At 45.5% G+C, this 20,295-nt stretch overlaps 1 protein-coding gene across 1 annotated transcript in view; it reads right to left on the bottom strand.

Moving 5' to 3' along the window:
- Positions 1-20,295, bottom strand: part of DNAH12 (dynein axonemal heavy chain 12) — a 314,549-nt gene that overhangs the window by 275,234 nt on the left and 19,020 nt on the right. The window contains 1 exon segment of the mRNA XM_030206132.1: positions 4,813-4,948. Within this exon segment, the coding sequence (XP_030061992.1) occupies positions 4,813-4,948 (136 nt within the window).

Below are 20,295 nucleotides of genomic sequence, written 5' to 3'. Positions count from 1 at the left end.
TCAAATCCTGCGCTTGAGGATTGACTGATCTCTGCACATAGCTCCAAATCCTCAATCAGACTCAGCGGGCCCTGGCACATTTAGGGATGTAGTTACCAACATGAGCTGTTAAGGCAAATTACTTTACCACTCATTTAGCACAAGTCCCATTTTATGCAATGAGACCTAGTTACTAATAACTGGGGTTAACAGTAAAATAATGTCTTTTAAGAGTAGCCCACCTTGATAACTTTTCTTCTTACTGTCCTCCCCAGTGTGTCAATCTCTGGTTGCACACAAGCATTAAAATCCTCTCCTACAAGCTGTTTTCACCTTTCTTATAGAAAGTGCCTGGTCCAGATTAGGGGTATAAACGTTTGCTAGGTTGAATTTTTGTTCCTCAAGGAGCAATCAAGTAAACAGGTAGCAGCCCTCAGAGTCCCGCTGCACCTTAAGAATATGTACTGCCAGGCTCCTATGGAAAAGGATAGATACACTCTCCCCCTCCCCCCACAAACAACTTCTTAGCTCCTTTTATGTTTTGTGTCCTCAAAAAGGGATCAAAACACAAACAGAGGCTACTTCTACGCCAGAAAGTCACAACAGAAAAAAGTAGAGGCTGATCAAGGACGAAACCAACACTGGAGATGTTATGAAACAAGCACGAGCAAACCCTACAGAGTTTGCCAGTGGTGGTCTATTTGCGCATGTCTTTTGATCAGTTTGACTGAATCACAGTTTTTCGATTTTACATATGCAGAGTTGTATGTTAGTTCTTTTGATTTGAGTTATTCATTTGACCCGATGTAGGCGTTGCTATACGCCGAAACACAGGCCGTGTTGAGTCCCTCTGCATCAATAAAGGATTGTTTCATAACATCTCCAGTGTTGGATTCGTCTGATCAGCCTCTACTTTTTTCTGTTGTGTCAAGTCAAAAAAGGCGCATTTGCATTGCAAAGTAGCTTCTCATGTATGTTTTAAAGATGGGTTATGGAATGCCAACGCTTAAAAAAGACATTGTCTCTTCCTAGGTGAATTGAGACAATGTTTCAGGTCACCGGATGTTACGTCTGTGCTCACTTCGCCCTCTGGTGGCCAGAACCGGTGGCTGCTATGAACTGCTAAAGACTGTCTTGCTGTTCCTACCCGTTCCAGATTTCAGCCTAGTCCAGTCCGGATCTTCCAGACAGCCAGACCTGCTTGTTTTGTTTGAACCTGCACAGCACCCTTAGTTGCCTGGTGATTGTTACAGCTGAGCTCCAGGTGCTGCTGGGCTTATTAGCCATTTGGAACTTCTCTGCCTTTGCATTGCGTCTAAGGCCCTGGTATGTTGGTGCTTTTGAACTTCAGCCTGTTTGTTTCCTTGCTCTTGTTCCTGCCTGAAGTCTTGCCAGTTCTAGTTAGTCTATGTTTAGTTTAGGGTATTGCTTGTTTTCTGTATTACTTGTTTCCCAGTCTTGTGTCTTGTTTGTATGTCTTTGTCTAGTTCTGGGTTTATCTGTGTTTGTTCCCTGGTTCAGTGGCTGCTTGCAGCTTTCAGTTCAGTCTCCTGTCTAGCTGTGCTTGTTCCTTGTTTCAGTGGCTGCTCGCAGCTTTCAGTCCTGTCCTTTACCCTATCCTTTCCCTGCCTTGCTGTCCCTGTGCTGCCTAGCTGTTATCCAGTCCTGCCCTGTCCAGTAAGTCCTGTTGGCCACCTGAAGCCTAGAGCTCAACTCTTGGTGAAAAGTGGCCAGGTGCAGGTGAAGCCTAACTGTTTGTCAGAGATCTGCCCTGTCTCTAGCATGGGGTGGTTTTGCCTGCCACTGCCGCTCCTCGGCAGTGGTCCAAGGGCTCACAAACCCAGTTTCCAGCTTTGTAAACGTGACACCGGATAAACCTTAGGACTCATAATGAAATGAGGTGAACCTTAAGAGGAAAAGTCTGCCCAAAAATATGATTTTCTACTCTAGGGTTCATTCTAATAGAATCCCATAAACTCACCCACCAAGGGTGTGGAGAAAAAGGAAAAAGACCCCCCAAAATGCTTTTTCCCCAGACCAAACTAACCAAAACAAATTCACCCGGTTCTGAGACCAAAAGAGGCTCCCGGTGGAGTTAGTAAGGTCCTGACCAATTGCCCCAAACCACCCACAGCCACCCTCCACCATAGCCAACACATCATTGCAAATCTCATAAGAACTTACATTCAGACGCACAATATCCCATCGCATTCACACTGCATTCTTACAGGGTACTACAGTCAAGGAATCATCTTGATGCTCTGATTCTGGGCAAGATTAAACTCTTGGAAAGACCAACTATGCCCAGGGGTATCATTCAATCCAGACACAGTCAAACAGCAGTAAGGTAGTTCATATTGCCTCTGCTTCAGAACAATGCAAAAGGGATCCAATCTGACCAAGTGTCTAGAGTCACATTATGATGGTGGCAACAATTTTGCACAGCCTTCTGGTTTTGCCAGGAACATGCTGCCACTTCTGTAACTTTTCCCATGTAGCAGGAGCTAAGGAAGGAGGTGAAGAAACAGTGTTATTGTCAGATTTGCTTCTTGGAGTTTCTTCCTAGATTCCTCTTGAATCTTTCCTCCCAACATAAAGCAATGAGAGAAAAGGGAATGTCCAAGTGTATTGAAGTTTCTCCTTGACTGGGATCTCAATAATGGGCTTCGTGACCTCCCATTCCTGTAGCACGTGGACCAGATTGTCTTGGAGTTTCAACTGATTACAGTACCTTGACTTGTGCAGAATCTTCTCTTTATCATATATTTAGCAAATCTGATTATGTTTCTAGACTTATTAACCGGTAGGGAGCCCAAGGCCCTTTGTGTATGTTCCACTCCAGTGGCATTTGTTCTGATACACTCTCAAGTAGATGATCACAGAATGTTTTTACTATAGTCAGGACATCATCTTGGTCCCCCCATAAGAGACACAGGATAGGCCCTCCACAACTCCAATTTCCTACCCACAGTCCAGATCAACTGGGGAACATTACAAACATACAAATCATCAAGGTTAGATGGAATCAGTACCCCAAATATTTTATCTGTCCTATTGCCCATGTCAATGGAAAATAACTAGTCCAGTTACACTGCAAGGCCTCCAGCAATACCAGAGCTTGTGACTTGGACAAATTAAGGGTAAAGTTTGACAATGCTCCATAGGCTTGTATGGTATGCAATAATTCAAAGAGTGTGGAAGATTAGTTAAGATAAGCATTAGATCATCTGCAAAAGCAAGAACCTTAATGTGGGATGCACCCACAATCACCTCAGAAATTCCTAAATTATTTCATAGATGACATAGCAGCGGTTCTAAGGATAAGATAAAAATAAGGGGGAAAGGGGTGCTCTGGCACGTACCACTACAAATTGGAAAAGATGGAGTCCGAATCACATTGATCAGTAAAGTCGCCCAGGGTCCTGCATATAGCATCTATGTAGCCCTGTGATACCAACCCTGTATACCCACATAGGAAAGAACTTGAAAAAGGAAAGGCCATCGTACTTTATCAAAGGCTTTTTCCATGTCTAGGGATTTCTCTGTTATTTGCTGGGTGAGGCTGAAAGCCCAGGGATTATCTGGCCATTCAAGGTGATGACATAACTTCCTATGATAGTCATTTTCATCTTGATCATGTCCACTATCAGGACAGTCACCACTACCAAGCTAAATGATGCCGGAGGGTCTATATTCACCACTGTAGTGTACGCAATTTATTGCGTATATTAATGCAATAATTTTAAGTACACTAGAATTTGTGATTGGATGATTATACCTAAATTATTTACTGATCCTCTAACTTCATACTATAAATTACAATGGAACTGATTCCTGATAATGAGCAACCAACAAGCTATTAAATGCTCCTTTTCAGAAACTTTGTCAGTATGTCCTGTATCCTTAGCTTGATCAGTTCCCAGCTGCTGTGGACACAGCCCTTTGGTTGGCCTGGTGACCTAGACATATCTTTCCTCCCCAGTTTTAAAAGAAATGTAAAATGAATCAAAAATAATTACAACATAACAACTACTAAAGTTTCAGGTCAATATTGAGCCATGTCTGGTCAGAGTTTTTAAAAATGTTGACCGCTTCAAAGGCCGATTTAGACTGGATATTTAGTGCCAGGCCATAGCCGGACAATAGCATTGAATATTTGAGTCAATGGTGATACTCAAAAGATATAAGGGTATGGCTGATATTCAGTGCCATACCTATATAGCTAACTGGGCAAAGACAGGATTGCTATTTAAACAGACCTACTTGCCTGGTTAGCTATACAGACACTGGCTCTAAATATCACCAGTGCGTGCATAACTTCTGGCTCTGCCCAGACTCCATCCTCAGACTGCTGCAGCTCTGTCCAGTGACAAGTGGTCAGAGGGGATAGTCAGCGGCACTGCCCTGTTAAGTGCTACTGAATATCCTCTCCTGACCCACTCAGCACAATTTATCCGGGCAGCAGCTTCTCCTGCCCAATTAAATTGTTTTGAATTTCAAGCCCTTTGTTTTTCATCATTCTCCTGTTTCTGCAAGATGCTAGGGTCTGCTACTTAAAACAAATATTTATAAGAGCACTGGAGGCCCTTTTCACTAACCTGCAGGAACATGTGTTAACGTTAAGGTGAATTAATGTATGCATTACTTATCACAGGCCCCATTCTTTTCAGTGAGACCTATACATTTATAGCATGCTAACAATAAAAGACTATCTCAGCAACAACCTGAACAACAGATGATGCAAAGGGAGTTCCCAGACCTAGAAAGTTAATGGATCAACTATCTATGGTTAACTTTAGGGCTCAATAGATAAATACAGGAATGTAAACTTACTCCAATCTGTGTATTTAGGTTTTGAATACCTTGGACTCTTGCATACTCTATAAATTCTAACATTTCTATCATATCCTCTGTGCGTTCAGGAACTTTTAGTGCACGCTCTTTGATATGCTCGAATTCCCTACAAATCCTGCAAAAAATAATACAGTTTGGTATTTTTATAGATTTTACGGTACTTAAATAAGTAAAATTATAATGCAGAAGTACATAATTAAGAATATAAAGAAATATAATCAAATTACTAAAATTAAATTGTATGTTTCTTGATTCAGGACAATGATCAGTAGGATATTAGACTGAAGGTTTGGACATGTTCCTAGAGGAAAAAAAAATCAATAAAAACGATTAGCCAGGTAGATATAAGAAAACCATCATTTATCCCTTGAAATGAGGTATCAAACACTGTTTCCTTGACAACTACGTCATATTACAATTCCATCATATAAATATTCCAATATACTTATCTAAAACATATTGCATTCATATAGTGCTGTTGTTCACCAAAATTGCACATTCATCACATATCTACAAAACACTTATTGCCCCTTTAAAAAAAAGGGCAAAACAGCCAGCACTCAGCCTATTAACAGACAGTAAAAAGTCTTAATACTTATCTTGACAGTCCTCAAACTGATAGTTCCAAAAATGGCTGCATAGTTCCCCTTAAGTGAACTCAGTGTAGAGAAAAAGGTCCAAAGCATTCTCCACGACTCATACAGTCATCAGAATGAGTCACTGTCAATATGAATCCATTGAATCAATCCGCTAAATCTTCACACACTTGTGGTAATATTCCAGATCTCATATCCATTCAGGTGCCATGGCATGCTGCTTAAATGTTCCACACAACTCTGCCAAAAAGGTTTTGGAACAATTTTTACCCAGCCAAGACATTATAATCTTAGACTTGGATTGAAAGCTCTTAAATGGTCTTAGAACAAAATTCAAAACAAAATGATCCATCCAAGGAACTGCATCCCACTTCTGATGTCCTACTAGTGTCTCGGAGTCATTCCTTTTGGTGAAAGCCAAAAAAATCAAGCATATGACTATCTTTATGTGTTGCTTGATCAGTCTCAATCCTAAAATCCAATTGCAATAAAATAGCTAAAAACTACTGTACTGAAACATCACTATACTTTTCCAAGTGGATATTCATATGTCCTAATATAATTAATTTCTTAAAAACAAGAGTATATTGAGCTATGATTTCACGCATCCGCACGTTAATGCCATTCCAAGATCCAGGTGACCTACAGATTAAAATTATCCCCCGTTTCTCCTTCTTCATAAAATCAATAAGTTGGCAAACCATCACTTCTAAACCCATCGTCATAATGTTTTCTACCTTTGTGATGGCAAAAGAATCTTTATAAATAATAGCCAACACACCTCCCTTCCTGTCTTGTCTAGGATTATGTAATACACAATAACCTATAGGACAAAGTTCTAACACATGGGGAGAAATAGGGTCTGGAAACCAAGTTTCTGTTATAGAAGTCAAACCCGCTTGTGTATCATTAATCAGGTCATGAATTAAAATGGTCTTATTACAGACTGAGCACACATTTAAATACAAGCAGTCAATTGACCCTGGAACCCTGGAAATAACAGTAGGGTATATTATACACCTACCCTTGGTCTCTCAATCTTTTCTTCCTAACATTATCATAAATAGGTCTAACACCCCATATCACTTCTGTGAACTGTACATATGATGTCATACAATCTACCAAATTACCCAAGTCTCTATTCCTGCAGAGTATTCCTTTGCAACCTGATTGTATTACTGGTATTGATAAACCTACTAACTCCCCCACATTTTTCAGCTCCTGATTTTCCACCCATAACAACCCTAGATAACACAGCTGTAATAGTAACAACCAAGACATGATGCTTTTACAAATGGGTCTTTTGAACAGTACCTTCACCTCCAATAGCCCTAAAGTTGTCCACAAAATTGCACACTAAGATGCGTGACACGCCCCTTAAGTGTGCCCCCTCCAGACTCGATATGCTGATAGTGTTCCTCCATGAGAGCATGTTGAAGATGTTGATGACATCACAAGGGGGTTGAGCTTCACACCGCACTATTGGAGAACAAGCAGGAAGGGACTCTAGTTGAAATAAGATTATGCTGCAAACCCTGCTCTTCAGAGGAGCACAAGAAGCAGACAAGATGGTTAGAAGTGCCTCAGACTTGGCATAAGGTTCCTCCGTGAGAGCGTGCTAAAGATGCCGATGTCACAAGGGGACGAGGCTTCAGACCACGCTGTTGAAAAACAAGCAGAAAAGGGTCTCTAGTTGAAAGCAGGTTATGCTGCAAACTCTGCTTTTCAGAACAGCACAGGAAGCAGACAGGAAGGTAGAAGTGCCTCAGTCTCAGCATGTTGATGTGTGCCCTATAAAAAAGTATGATCTTTGTTGGTATGTGCATGGATTTTTCTTCATTGATCAGGAACCCTATTGACTGGAGTAAATGGATGGTGTCTCACAGAGAACAGGGGACATATATTTCTGAGGGGCACTTTTACAGAGCAGCGGTAAGCCCAATGAGGGCTTACCGCTCACTCCTCTGGGTCTACGTGCGGCCCAACGCAGCCACTGGTGGTAGTCCCGCCCCAAGCGAGCGTCATTTCCAGGGGAAAAAAGAAACCCCGGAAATGGCTTGTGCGGTGGTAACCCGGTGGTAATCAGACATTGCCACGTACTGCCCGGTTACTGCCAGGTTAGCACGGGAGCCCTTATCACCACCTCAATGGGTGGCAGTAAGGGCTCCCCACCACATTGCCATGTGGTAAGAATTCTCTTACCACGTGGCCATGTGTGTTTGGGGTCTTTTTACCCACTGCTATAAAAAGGGCTGTGGCACGTGGGAAAAACTGCCCCCCGCCACTACCGCAGGGCCCTTTTTCCCGGAGCTTGGTAAATGGATCCCTGATTTTCTAAATATAAGCCAATCATCTAGATATGAGAACGGGATACTACATGTTTCCCTAGGTGTGCAGCTGTCACTGCATGACATCTTGTAAAGACCCAAAGGGAGCAATTCTATAATTTGGCAACTCCAGTTAGGCCTGCTGATGCCGCATGCTGAGCACCAACTTTAAAAAGATATCTATGCACCAAGATGCCATTGTAGAATATTAGAATAAACTCGAACTGTGTCATCAAAATTTAAGCACAACCATTTAAACCAGTTTGTATTGGAAATGTCAATAGGGGAATGTGAAATTTAGGATCTTCCCATGTTTTAGATGGATGAGCACACTGACATAAACACTCCTCAGATTTAGGGAGTCAAGTCTATTGTTTCTGTCCAGCAGAGAGAGATTGCTGAATGGAAGTTCATCTTGAACTTCTCTCTCCTGATGTACTGGCTTATTGCAAAGATCTATGATGGCCTGAGGTCTTCCAATTTTGGGAGAATGAGGAAAAACCTGGAGTAAAACCTTTCACCTTTTTCATGCATTGAGACTTCCTCAATTGCTTCATACTGTAGGAGTGAGGCAATCTCTTCTGCTAAAATGCCTACATAAGTTGGTATGCCATTGTTTGCTTGAGCTCCCAAATTTGATGGGCAAAGAGAGAACTTTAAGAGGTACTCCCTTCTTGATAAAGTTGAGAACCCAATGATCTGTAGGAGGCAGACTTCAGCACTTTGGGAGGCATGAGAAACAGTCAAAAACTAGGTGCTGGTTTCATGGCTGATGCCATGCTGGTCATCTGTTTGTGATTTCTTGGCCTTTGGCACTATCTATAAAGCCGAGGTCTCTGTCACTGAGGAAGGCCTCTGGAGAAAGGCTGATACTGCCTTCTAGGGTAAAATTGTTGGAATTACTGGTAGGAGGAAGAACCTCTTGAAGTGCGGCTGCCAGTCTCTTCAGAATTGAGATGATTGATCTCTAGGCTGTATGGAGAGCTCTTTAACTGCAGAGGAATTATCTTGCATTTGTGATGCAATATCTTGGACTCTGTCTCCAAAGAGACTGTCTCCTAGACATGCTGCATCAGATATAGACGATCATGGAGATCCTCATAGAGGCTCAAAACTCTGAGACATACAATATAGCATGTAGCGATTGCAGCCATTGCAGAGCAAGATGCTGTGTCATAGGCATCATAAGCAGACCACATGAGGTAGTATAACAATTCTTGTAAATTCATAAGCAATTGATCCTGCTGCAGTAGGTCAGATAATTGGATTCAGTCATTCAACTGCAGAATTTGTAACTAATGCATTATGATTTTGAGGGTGAGCTTGGCACTTTGGTATAATCTCTGTCCTGTGGTGTATTGTGCTCTTTTCTTGGAGGAGCATATGCATGAGATCTAGATGCTTCAGTATACCTTAGCGCTGCTTTGGAGACCACTGACTGGTGAGGAAGTTGAAATTGATAATGGCCCACTGCTGGGAAAGCCTTATATTTCAGCTTGAGGTGTCTCGATTTTTGGTTGGACACAGAGGGTTTTGGGGTTTTTTTTCTTTTAAACAAAAGGACATCTGGAGACCTTCATGGACTGGAAAAGCTATTGTCTTTTAGGACACTACAGGATTCTGATATAGAACAGAAATATTTTTTTCTTATTCGGTGCCTGAATGGTAGCGGAGGAGAGTGCTCTGATAATCTTCTGCAGGAACCTGGCACCTTCCCTGACTCCCCAGGGTAGGAAAACAGATTTTCTGTACCAAGAAGACCTACTTAACTGAAATAGATTTTTGCTTGTTTGACGGTTTTTGTCTTTCAAACTAAAGCACAGCGGCTAGAATTCTGTTGTTGGAGTTGAAGTGGTGGTGGAGCATCAGTCCTGATGTTAGAGGCCTTGAGCTCACGACGGTCCTGCTGATACCTGGAGGGAAACTGCTTCCAGTGTTGTGGTGGCACTGATGACTTAATGCCGGGGCTTGAACTGAGTCTGGCTGAGTTTTTGCAGGTTGGACTTTGTTGACACACTTCTTCACTCTATTATGTGCCCTTTTTCTTCTTCTTTTTTTTTTTTTTTTTTACAAAGCTCTACAACTAATTTAAAACTTAAGATGTTCATTGTGCGGAAAGAAGAGAATACTTCTGCACTTGTCTGTGGATAGTGTAGACTGAAGGAGAAGGGGCACTAAAGGAAGTGCAGGAACCCCTGCACATGCCCAGAGAAGTAAAAAAAAGATCTCTCTGAGTTAGAGGAGAAATCTGGCATACAGGGCTGGCCCAACCATTAGGCAAGACCAGGTGATCATCTAGAATAGCAACTTCTGGGGACGGCAACAAAAAACAGGAGAAATCAAAACAAAATAACGGGGGCTTTTACTAAGGCGCGCTCACATCTCTAATGTTTAGCACATGCCTATTTTTAGCAAGCGCTAAAAACATGAGCGCACCTTAGTAAAAGACCCCCTAAGTCCTGAAACACACACAAACTTAAAAGAACCATCAGCAAGTACTTTGAGTTTTTATAGGATGATTACAACTATAAAGTTTAGTCATCAGATTCTGGAAGAGGGGAACCGATGGGCTAGAGGCCTGAAAATTAATTGAGGGGGACATAAGTTCAAAGGTTCATTTAGGGCACCCAATACTCTTACATCAGCCCTGGTGGCATGCTTTCTCCATGAATAACATCATCAGAAAATATGCCTGCATTCTCTGACTTGCCTGAGAACACTGAATATTCTGAAAAAGACTAAACAAAGTATCTTTTTAGTTTACAATGGGGATCATTTTCAAAAGAGAGAAGTGTCTAAAAATTGGCATAAAGCAGCATTTGGATTTTCTTTTTCACAAAAACATCCAAATTAGTATTTTCAAAACCCGCTTTGCAGACGTTTATCTATACAATTTGTCTGCAGTTCATCCAAATCACAAAGGGGCATGTCTGGGGAGGGATTAATCCATATAAATACAGAAACCTAGTCTAACAGTAAGTAGGCATTAAATATTCATTTATAAGGAGGAAAAAACGCCTCAAGAAGCACCTCTGCATTAAAATAAATTAGCTGAGGACTAGAACTTCTTCATCATAGGCTAAAAAAACCTCCTTTTTCAATATTCTCAACTGTTCAGCAAAATACAAAACAAAGCACTGCCTTCTACATTGAAAACTTTTTTTTTTTACTTAACTTAGGCAGGCTCGCTCTTCGGCTGGGATCGTGGTTTTTTTAGCCTATGATGAAGAAGTTCTAGCCCTCGGCTAATTTATTTTAATGCAGAGGTGCTTCTTGAGGCGTTTTTTCCTCCTTATAAATGAATATTTAATGCCTACTTACTGTTAGACTAGGTTTTTGTATTTATATGGATTGATTGGTAGAAACCAGTTCCCCAGTATACTTGTAGTTAATTCCTAATGGGGAGGGATTAAGGCATTCCTAACACTTAGTAGTTTTACAGCCACAATGGAACAAAACAGATACATCTAGGGCTGAAACCTCAATGTTTTGGTCTAGACCTGTTTTTATAACAAATACGACATATAAAAGGTACTCTAAATGACAAGATGACCACTGCAGGGAATCAGGGATGACCCCCTTACTCCTCCATGGTCAATGACCCCCTCCCACACCCCAAAAAAGTGAATAAAAATATGACTTCCCAGCCTCTATGACAGCTTCAGATGTTATGGCCAGGTCTATCTATTAGAGCAGCATGCAGGTCCCTGGAGTAGTCTAGTGGTCAGTGTAGTGCACTGTAGACAGGTGGACTCAAGTCCATACCTTCCTCTACCTGTTACACTTGTGGGGGAAACTGTGAGACCTCCCACACTCACCAGAAACCTACTGTACCTACATATAGGTGCCCCTTCACCCATAAGAGATATCGTAGTGGTGTACAGTTGGGGGCAGCAGGTTTTTGGTGGGTTTTGGAGGGCTCAGCAGGCTCAATAAGGGAGATAAGGGAGCAATGGCTAAAAGAAACGCCTTCAGAAAATGGAGGAAGGAACCGTCTGAAAATAACAAGAAGCAGCATAAGGAGTGTCAAAGCAAATGCAAGGCGCAGATAAAGAAGGCCAAGAGGGATTACGAAAAAAAGTTAGCATTAGAGGCAAAAAAACATAGCAAAATTTTTTTTCGGTATATTAAAAGCAGGAAGCCAGCAAAAGAATCGGTTCGGCCGCTGGATGACAGAGGGGTAAAAGGGGCGATCAAGGAAGATAAAGACGTAGCGGAGAGATTGAATGAATTCTTTGCTTCGGTCTTCACCGAGGAAGATTTGGGTGGATTACCGGTGTCGGAAATGGTATTTCAAGCGGACGAGTCGGAGAAACTTACTGACTTCACGGTAAACTTGGAGGATGTAATGGGGCAGTTCAGCAAACTGAAGAGTAGCAAATCTCCTGGACCAGATGGTATTCATCCTAGAGTACTGATAGAACTGAAAAATGAGCTTGTGGAGCTACTGTTAGTGATATGTAATTTATCCTTAAAATCGAGCGTGGTACCGGAAGATTGGAGGGTGGCCAATGAAACGCCGATTTTTTTTAAAAGGTTCCAGGGGAGATCCGGGAAATTATAGACTGGTGAGTCTGACGTCAGTGCCAGGGAAAATGGTAGAGACTATTATAAAAAACAAAATTACAGAGCACATCCAAGGACATGGATTACTGAGAACAAGTCAGCACGGCTTTTGTGTGGGGAAATCTTGCCTGACCAATTTACTTCAATTCTTTGAAGGAGTAAACAAACATGTGGACAAACGGGAGCCGGTTGATATTGTGTATCTGGATTTTCAAAAGGCTTTTGACAAGGTACCTCATGAAAGGTTACAGAGGAAATTGGAGGGTCATGGGATAGGAGGAAATGTCCTATTGTGGATTAAAAACTGGTTGAAGGATAGGAAACAGAGAGTAGGGTTAAATGAGCAGTATTCACAATGGAGACGGGTAGTTAGTGGGGTTCCTCAGGGGTCTGTGCTAGGACCGCTGCTTTTTAACATATTTATAAATGATTTAGAGGGGGGGTCACGTGATGTTTTAGGGCAAGGCAGACGTGGTGCCGAGTTCTCCTGGGCCCCGACTTGAATTAATCTTTAATAAACCCTGCAAACCGCGGAGAAAGATTCCTGACTTACTGGAATAGTTACAGAACATCGTATGGAAAAATTTTTAAGTGCTTCAAAAACAACAATGGCGCCAAAAAGCACTAAAAAAGATAAGGAGAAGCCGAAGATGGCTGGTGGAGTGGAGGAGAGCCCGCCACATTCTGATCCCGCGGTGTTCTCAGATGAACAGCTGCATCAAATAGCGAGTACTGTGGGAGCAGTGATCGAGCCGATCCAGCTAAAATTCGATAAAGTCTTTGCCCAGTTAACGACACTGGAAGAACTTTTAACAGACACAGTAAGGAGAAACGGAGAGATAGAGCAACGGGTCATGAAGATGGAGGAGGCGCTACCCCCCGCTTTGCAGCAGTTGAAAACACTAGAAACCAAAACAGGATCTCTAGCTGAAAAACTTGATGAGCTCGAAAACAGGTCTCGTCGGGCAAACTTAAGAATAATAGGCTTACCAGAATCAGTGGGAGCCTCAGTACTGTCGTCAGTGCTAGAGAAATGGCTATCGCAGGAGTTCGCGCTGTCTGACCACGCGGGGCCCTTATGCCTGGAGAGGGCTCACTGCATAGGTCGACAGCAAGATGGCCGACTCAGCCCGCGAACTGTGATTTTAAAGGTTCACAATTACATCCATAAAGAAGAGATTTTACGAGGATACCGACAAAAACGAAACGAAGCCAAGTTCGATGGTCATCAAATCTTCATTTTCCAAGATTACTCTGCAGCCTTACAAGAAAAGAGGAAGCTGTTTACTCCACACTGCAAACGCCTGCACGAGCTGAGTATTCAGTTTATGCTGGCATACCCAGCGGTACTAAAAGTTAAACAGCAGGGACAATGGAAAGTTTTAGGATCTCCTGAAAAAGCGAAGAAATATGTGCAGCAATTAGAACTGAGAGAAAGGGATGCTGCTGGTAATGATTGACTGGTTTGCTTTATACATGAACTAGCCGTTGAACCCGTTAAAATGGGCTAGTATGGGGTTTTTCCAAGGCCCCCTCCCCTCGCCGCTGCAGGCGCCCTCCCCCAAGGTCGCCACTACCGCTCCCCCCCCCCTCCGGAGTCGCCGCCGCCGCCACCCCTCCACCCGGCCCAGGCCCTCTCTTCGCTATTGAACTTACATTGCTGAAACTCAGCACGCAAATCAGCAGTGCTCCTATCGGCCTTCCTTCTCTGCCTGTGTCCCGCCTTCATGTGACGTAACGTCGGCGAGGGTGGGACACAGGCAGGGAAGGAAGGCCGACAGGAGCTCAGCTGACCTGCCTGCTGCATGTCGGCGATGTAAGTTCAATACCGAAGAGAGTGCTCGGGCCGGGTGGAGGGGGGGCGGTGGCGGTGACTCCGGGTGGGGGGAGCGGTAGCGGTGACCTCGGGGGGGGGGGAGCGGTAGCGACGTCAGCGGTTCCCTCCCTCCCCTTTGCGCAGTTTCCCTCTCTGTCCCGCCCCCGTCATCACGTACTGACACGGGGGCGGGACAGAAAGGGAAGTCTCTACTGCGCATTTGCGGGTGAGTACGGTCACTCACCATTTATATGTTTGATGTACTTGACTAAAGTTCTGGCATTAAGCATTGTTGTTAGATATGCAGGGTTACTGTATTGGTTAATTTAGAACTTAAGAGTCGGGGACCGGGAGACTAGGAAACCCCAGGGACCCACAGTTAATGGGCAGTTTCTGTGAGGGTTTGAAGGGCAGAGAGGGGGGAAGGTGGACAGGAGGGGAGAGAGAGGGAGAAGGAGGGGAGAGGGAGGGTGGAGGGGGGGGATTATAGAGTGGGAAAGAGCACGAGATGATGATATTGAACTCGGGTATCGCTATTCTTACTGGTCCTTCTGGTATCAGGCTACACTGTCAGTACTGTGGTGTGCGGTGGGGGCCGCACTCCCTCGGGGCAAGGCTGGGTGCCCTGGGGAGATAGAAGATAGAGCTACTATGAGGCTTAGACAGTCAAAGAACTAACATGACTTTGGGGAAAGTGCGCATAATTTCATGGAATGTTGGAGGTATCACCTCCCCCATTAAGAGAACTAAAATATTGGCGGCTCTGAAACGTCATGGGGTGGGGATAGCTTGCCTCCAAGAGACTAGGCTCTCCCAGGAAGAACATGAGAAATTAAAGAGACATTGGGTGGGTAAGGTGTTCTGCTCCCCTGCAACTGGTTGGAGAGGGGGGTGGCCATCTTAATTCATAAAGCTTTGCTGTGTCAAGCACAAATGATGTTTAAAGATGGAGATGGGAGGGTGGTGGGGATTAGACTTAATTTACAGGGGAAGGAACTTCATCTAGCGTCTATATATGGCCCGAACTCCTCTGCACATGTTTTTTATGCTCAACTGTTGGCACGTTATCAGAACCACATGAAGCTCCCCTTGATCTTGGCGGGTGACCTGAATCAAGTAATGGATGAGGAGCTAGATAGGTTTGGCACTCGTCAGTTACGGCGGGAGCCAGTCACATCGCTGTTGGGAACTTTCTGCCAGGAGCTGGGCCTAGTGGACACATGGAGATTATTGCATGGGGAGGAGAGGGATTACACTCATACCTCTAGAGCGCATCACATACAGGCTAGAATAGACTATATACTTACAACTCAAGATCTCTTCCCTAGAGTAATCAGCGCACAAATCGGCCCAGAGGAGATTTCGGATCACTCGCTCACCTGGGTAGACATAGAATCCATGCCATACTTTCAACAGAGACCGGGATGGCAGTTTCCAGCTTATCTATACACCTCTAAAGATTTTGCAAGTTTTTTACAAAAGAAATGGGAGGAGTACATAGCCCACAATCAGGCCCATAGTGAAGACTCTGTGTTGTTTTGGTCAGCCGCCAAGGCGGTATTAAGAGGTGAAATAATTGCCTATGTTAGTAAACGCAACCGACAGATCACGCAGGGCATAATAGACTTAGAGAAGAAATTGAGAGTGGTAAAAAGGAGTTACACTAGAGACCCCACACATATACAACATAAGCTTCTGGTATCCACTAGGGCAGTGTTAAACAGTTTAATACATGAACGGACAATGAGATCTCTATTGTACCGGAAATACAAACTTCACAAGTTTGTAGACAGGGCGGGAGGAATGATGGCTAGATTGGTGAAAGGGGCCCGGAAATCATATTTTATTTCAGCCATACAGAAGCCTGCAGGTGGGGTATCAACTAATTTAGAGGAGATTGCACTCACATTTAGAAAACATTTTGCCACCCTGTATGAAAGGGGCCCAGAGGAGGTAGGTCTTCGGGAAGAGATGCAGAGATATTTACAGGCTAGGGGATTGGGGAAGATCCCTATAGATCGGCTGGCCCTTCTTAACAGTCCGGTAGACGCAAAAGAGTTACAAAAGGCTATCGGTGCATTAAAGTTGCACTCTGCTCCGGGGCCAGATGGTCTGTCTGGAGAGTTTTACAAACTGCTGAAATTACAGATAATAGGGCCCCTAACTGAATATTTTAATGCCATAGTAGATGCAGGTCATTTTCCACAACATGCCAACTCGGCGACAATTAGCTTGATTCCAAAAAAAGGTAAAGATCCTTTGCAACCTAACTCATACAGGCCAATTTCCCTAATTAATGTGGAGGCCAAATTGCTCTCCCAGATTTTGGCTGACCGTTTGGCACCCTTGATGCCCTTACTTATCCAGGAAGATCAGGCGGGTTTTGTGCAGGGCCGCCATTCAGTTTTAAATGTCAGGAAACTAATTATGGCTATGCTTCCCAGGGCAGACCCTGAAGTCCGTCGAATGATTGTGAGTCTAGACGCAGAACGTGCATTTGACTAGGTGAACTGGTCCTTTATGTTTGAAACATTAAAGAGCATAGGCCTAGAGGGATGGACTTTCCAAGTGATAACAAAGTGATTGATACATACCTGTAGCAGGTGTTCTCCGAGGACAGCAGGCTGATTGTTCTCACGACTGGGTGACGTCCGCGGCAGCCCCCACCAACCGGAAGAAACTTCGCGGGCGGTCCGCACGCGGGGCACGCCCACCGCGCATGCGCGGCCGTCTTCCCGCTCGTGCGTGACCGTTCCCGCCAGTTGAATGACAAGCAAGAAACAACATGAAAACGCAACTCCAAAGGGGAGGAGGGAGGGTAGGTGAGAACAATCAGCCTGCTGTCCTCGGAGAACACCTGCTACAGGTATGTATCAATCACTTTCTCCGAGGACAAGCAGGCTGCTTGTTCTCACGACTGGGGTATCCCTAGCTCTCAGGCTCACTCAAAAGAAGAACCCAGGTCAATTGAACCTCGCAACGGCGAGGGTACAACAGAAAATTGACCTACGAAGAACAACTAACTGAGAGTGCAGCCTGACCAGAATAAATTCGGGTCCTGGAGGGTGGAGTTGGATTTACACCCCAAACAGATTCTGCAGCACCGACTGCCCGAACCGACTGTCGCGTCGGGTATCCTGCTGGAGGCAGTAATGTGATGTGAATGTGTGGACAGATGACCACGTCGCAGCCTTGCAAATCTCTTCAATAGTGGCTGACTTCAGGTGGGCCACTGACGCTGCCATGGCTCTAACACTATGAGCCGTGACATGACCCTCAAGAGCCAGCCCAGCCTGGGCGTAAGTGAAGGAAATGCAATCTGCTAGCCAATTGGAGATGGTGCGTTTCCCGACAGCGACCCCTAGCCTGTTAGGGTCGAAAGAAACAAACAATTGGGCGGACTGTCTGTGGGGCTGTGTCCGCTCCAAGTAGAAGGCCAATGCTCTCTTGCAGTCCAATGTGTGCAACTGACGTTCAGCAGGGAGGGTATGCGGCCTGGGAAAGAATGTTGGCAAGACAATTGACTGGTTAAGATGGAACTCCGACACCACCTTCGGCATGAACTTTGGGTGGGTGCGGAGCACTACTCTGTTGTGATGAAATTTGGTATAAGGAGCATGAGCTACCAGGGCTTGAAGCTCACTGACCCTACGAGCTGAAGTAACTGCCACCAAGAAAATGACCTTCCAGGTCAAGTACTTCAGATGGCAGGTATTCAGTGGCTCAAAAGGAGGTTTCATCAGCTGGGTGAGGACGACGTTGAGATCCCATGACACTGTAGGAGGCTTGATAGGGGGCTTTGACAAAAGCAAGCCTCTCATGAATCGAACGACTAAAGGCTCTCCAGAGATGGCTTTACCTTCCACACGATAATGGTAAGCAGTAATCGCACTAAGGTGATTCCTTACTGAGTTGGTCTTGAGGCCAGACTCTGACAAGTGCAAAAGGTATTCAAGCAGGTTCTGTGCAGGGCAAGAACGAGGTTCTAGGGCCTTGCTCTCACACCAAACGACAAACCTCCTCCACTTGAAAAAGTAACTTTTTTTAGTGGAATCCTTCCTAGAGGCAAGCAAGACACGGGAGACACCCTCAGACAGACCCAACGCAGTGAAGTCTACGCCCTCAACATCCAGGCCGTGAGAGCCAGGGACTGAAGGTTGGGGTGCAGCAACGCTCCGTCGTTCTGCGAGATGAGAGTCGGAAAACACTCCAATCTCCACGGTTCTTCTGAGGACAACTCCAGAAGAAGAGGGAACCAGATCTGACGGGGCCAAAAGGGCGCTATCAGAATCATAGTGCCGTGGTCTTGCTTGAGCTTCAGTAAGGTCTTCCCCACCAAAGGTATGGGAGGATAAGCATACAGGAGGCCGGTCCCCCAATGGAGGAGAAAGGCATCCGACGCCAGTCTGCTGTGGGCCTGTAGTCTGGAACAGAACAGAGGCAGCTTGTGGTTGGTCTGAGAGGCGAAAAGGTCCACCGAGGGGGTGCCCCACTCTCGGAAGATCTTGCGTACCACTCTGGAATGAAGCGACCACTCGTGCGGTTGCATGACTCTGCTCAGTCTGTCGGCCAGACTGTTGTTTACACCTGCCAGGTATGTGGCTTGGAGGAGCATGCCGGACTGGCAAGCCCACCGCCACATGCCGACGGCTTCCTGACACAAGGGGCGAGATCCGGTGCCCCCCTGCTTGTTGGTGTAATACATTGCAACCTGATTGTCTGTCCGAATTTGAATAATTTGGTAGGACAGCCGGTCTCTGAAAGCCTTCAGTGCGTTCCAGATCGCTCGGAGCTCCAGGAGGTTGATCTGCAGATCCTTTTCCTGGAGGGACCACAGACCCTGGGTGTGAAGCCCATCGACATGAGCTCCCCACCCCAGGCGAGATGCATCCGTCGTCAGCACTTTCGTGGGCTGCGGAATTTGGAATGGACGTCCCAGGGTCAAATTGGTCCGGATAGTCCACCAGAGCAGTAAAGTGCGGCAACTGGTGGAGAGGCGGATGACATCTTCTAGATTCCCGGTGGCTTGAACCCACTGGGAAGCTAGGGTCCATTGAGCAGATCTCATGTGAAGACGAGCCATGGGAGTCACATGGACTGTGGAGGCCATATGACCCAGAAGTCTCAACATCTGCCGAGCTGTGACCTGCTGAGACGCTCTGGTCTGCGAAGCCAGGGACAAGAGGTTGTTGGCCCTCGCTTCGGGAAGGAAGGCCTGAGCCGTCTGGGTATTCAGCAGAGCTCCTATGAATTCCAGAGACTGGGTTGGCTGGAGATGGGACTTTGGGTAGTTTATCACAAACCCCAGCAGCTCCAGGAGTTGAGTAGTGCACTGCATGGACCGGAGGGCTCCTGCCTCCGAGGTGTTCTTGACCAGCCAATCGTCGAGATATGGGAACACGTGCACTCCCAGCTTGCGTAGATACGCCGCCACCACCACGAGGCACTTTGTAAACACTCGTGGGGCAGAGGCGAGCCCAAAGGGCAGCACACAATACTGAAAGTGCCGTGCGCCCAGGCGGAATCTGAGATACTGTCTGTGAGCTGGCAGTATCGGGATGTGAGTGTATGCATCCTTTAAATCCAGGGAACATAGCCAATCGTTTTATCTGAATCATTGGCAGAAGGGTGCCCAAGGAAAGCATCCTGAACTTTTCTTTGACCAGGAATTTGTTCAGGCCTCTCAGGTCTAGGATGGGACGCATCCCCCCCGTTTTCTTTTCCACAAGGAAGTACCTGGAATAGAATCCCTGCCCTTCCTGCCCGGGTGGTACGGGCTCGACCGCATTGGCGCTGAGAAGGGCGGAGAGTTCCTCTGCAAGTACCTGCTTGTGATGGGAGCTGAAGGATTGAGCTCCCGGAGGACAATTTGGTGGCAGGGAGGCCAAATTCAGGGCGTATCCACACCGCACTATTTGGAGAACCCACTGGTCGGAGGTTATAAGAGGCCACCTTTGGTGAAAAAATTTTAACCTCCCTCCGACCGGCAGATCGTCCGGTATGGACACTTTGAGGGCGGCTATGTTCCCGTGGATCCAGTCAAAAGCCCGTCCCCGGCTTTTGCTGTGGAGGCGCAGGGGGCTGCTTAGGCGCACGCTGTTGACGAGAACGAGCGCGCTGGGGCTGTCCCTGTGCCTGACGAGGCCTTCGGGCCGGC

The sequence above is a fragment of the Microcaecilia unicolor genome, chromosome 6, assembly GCF_901765095.1.
Source record: "Microcaecilia unicolor chromosome 6, aMicUni1.1, whole genome shotgun sequence".
Lineage (NCBI taxonomy): Eukaryota > Metazoa > Chordata > Amphibia > Gymnophiona > Siphonopidae > Microcaecilia > Microcaecilia unicolor.
Note: the sequence above shows the minus strand (reverse complement) of the source record. Positions and strands in the feature narration are given on the sequence as shown.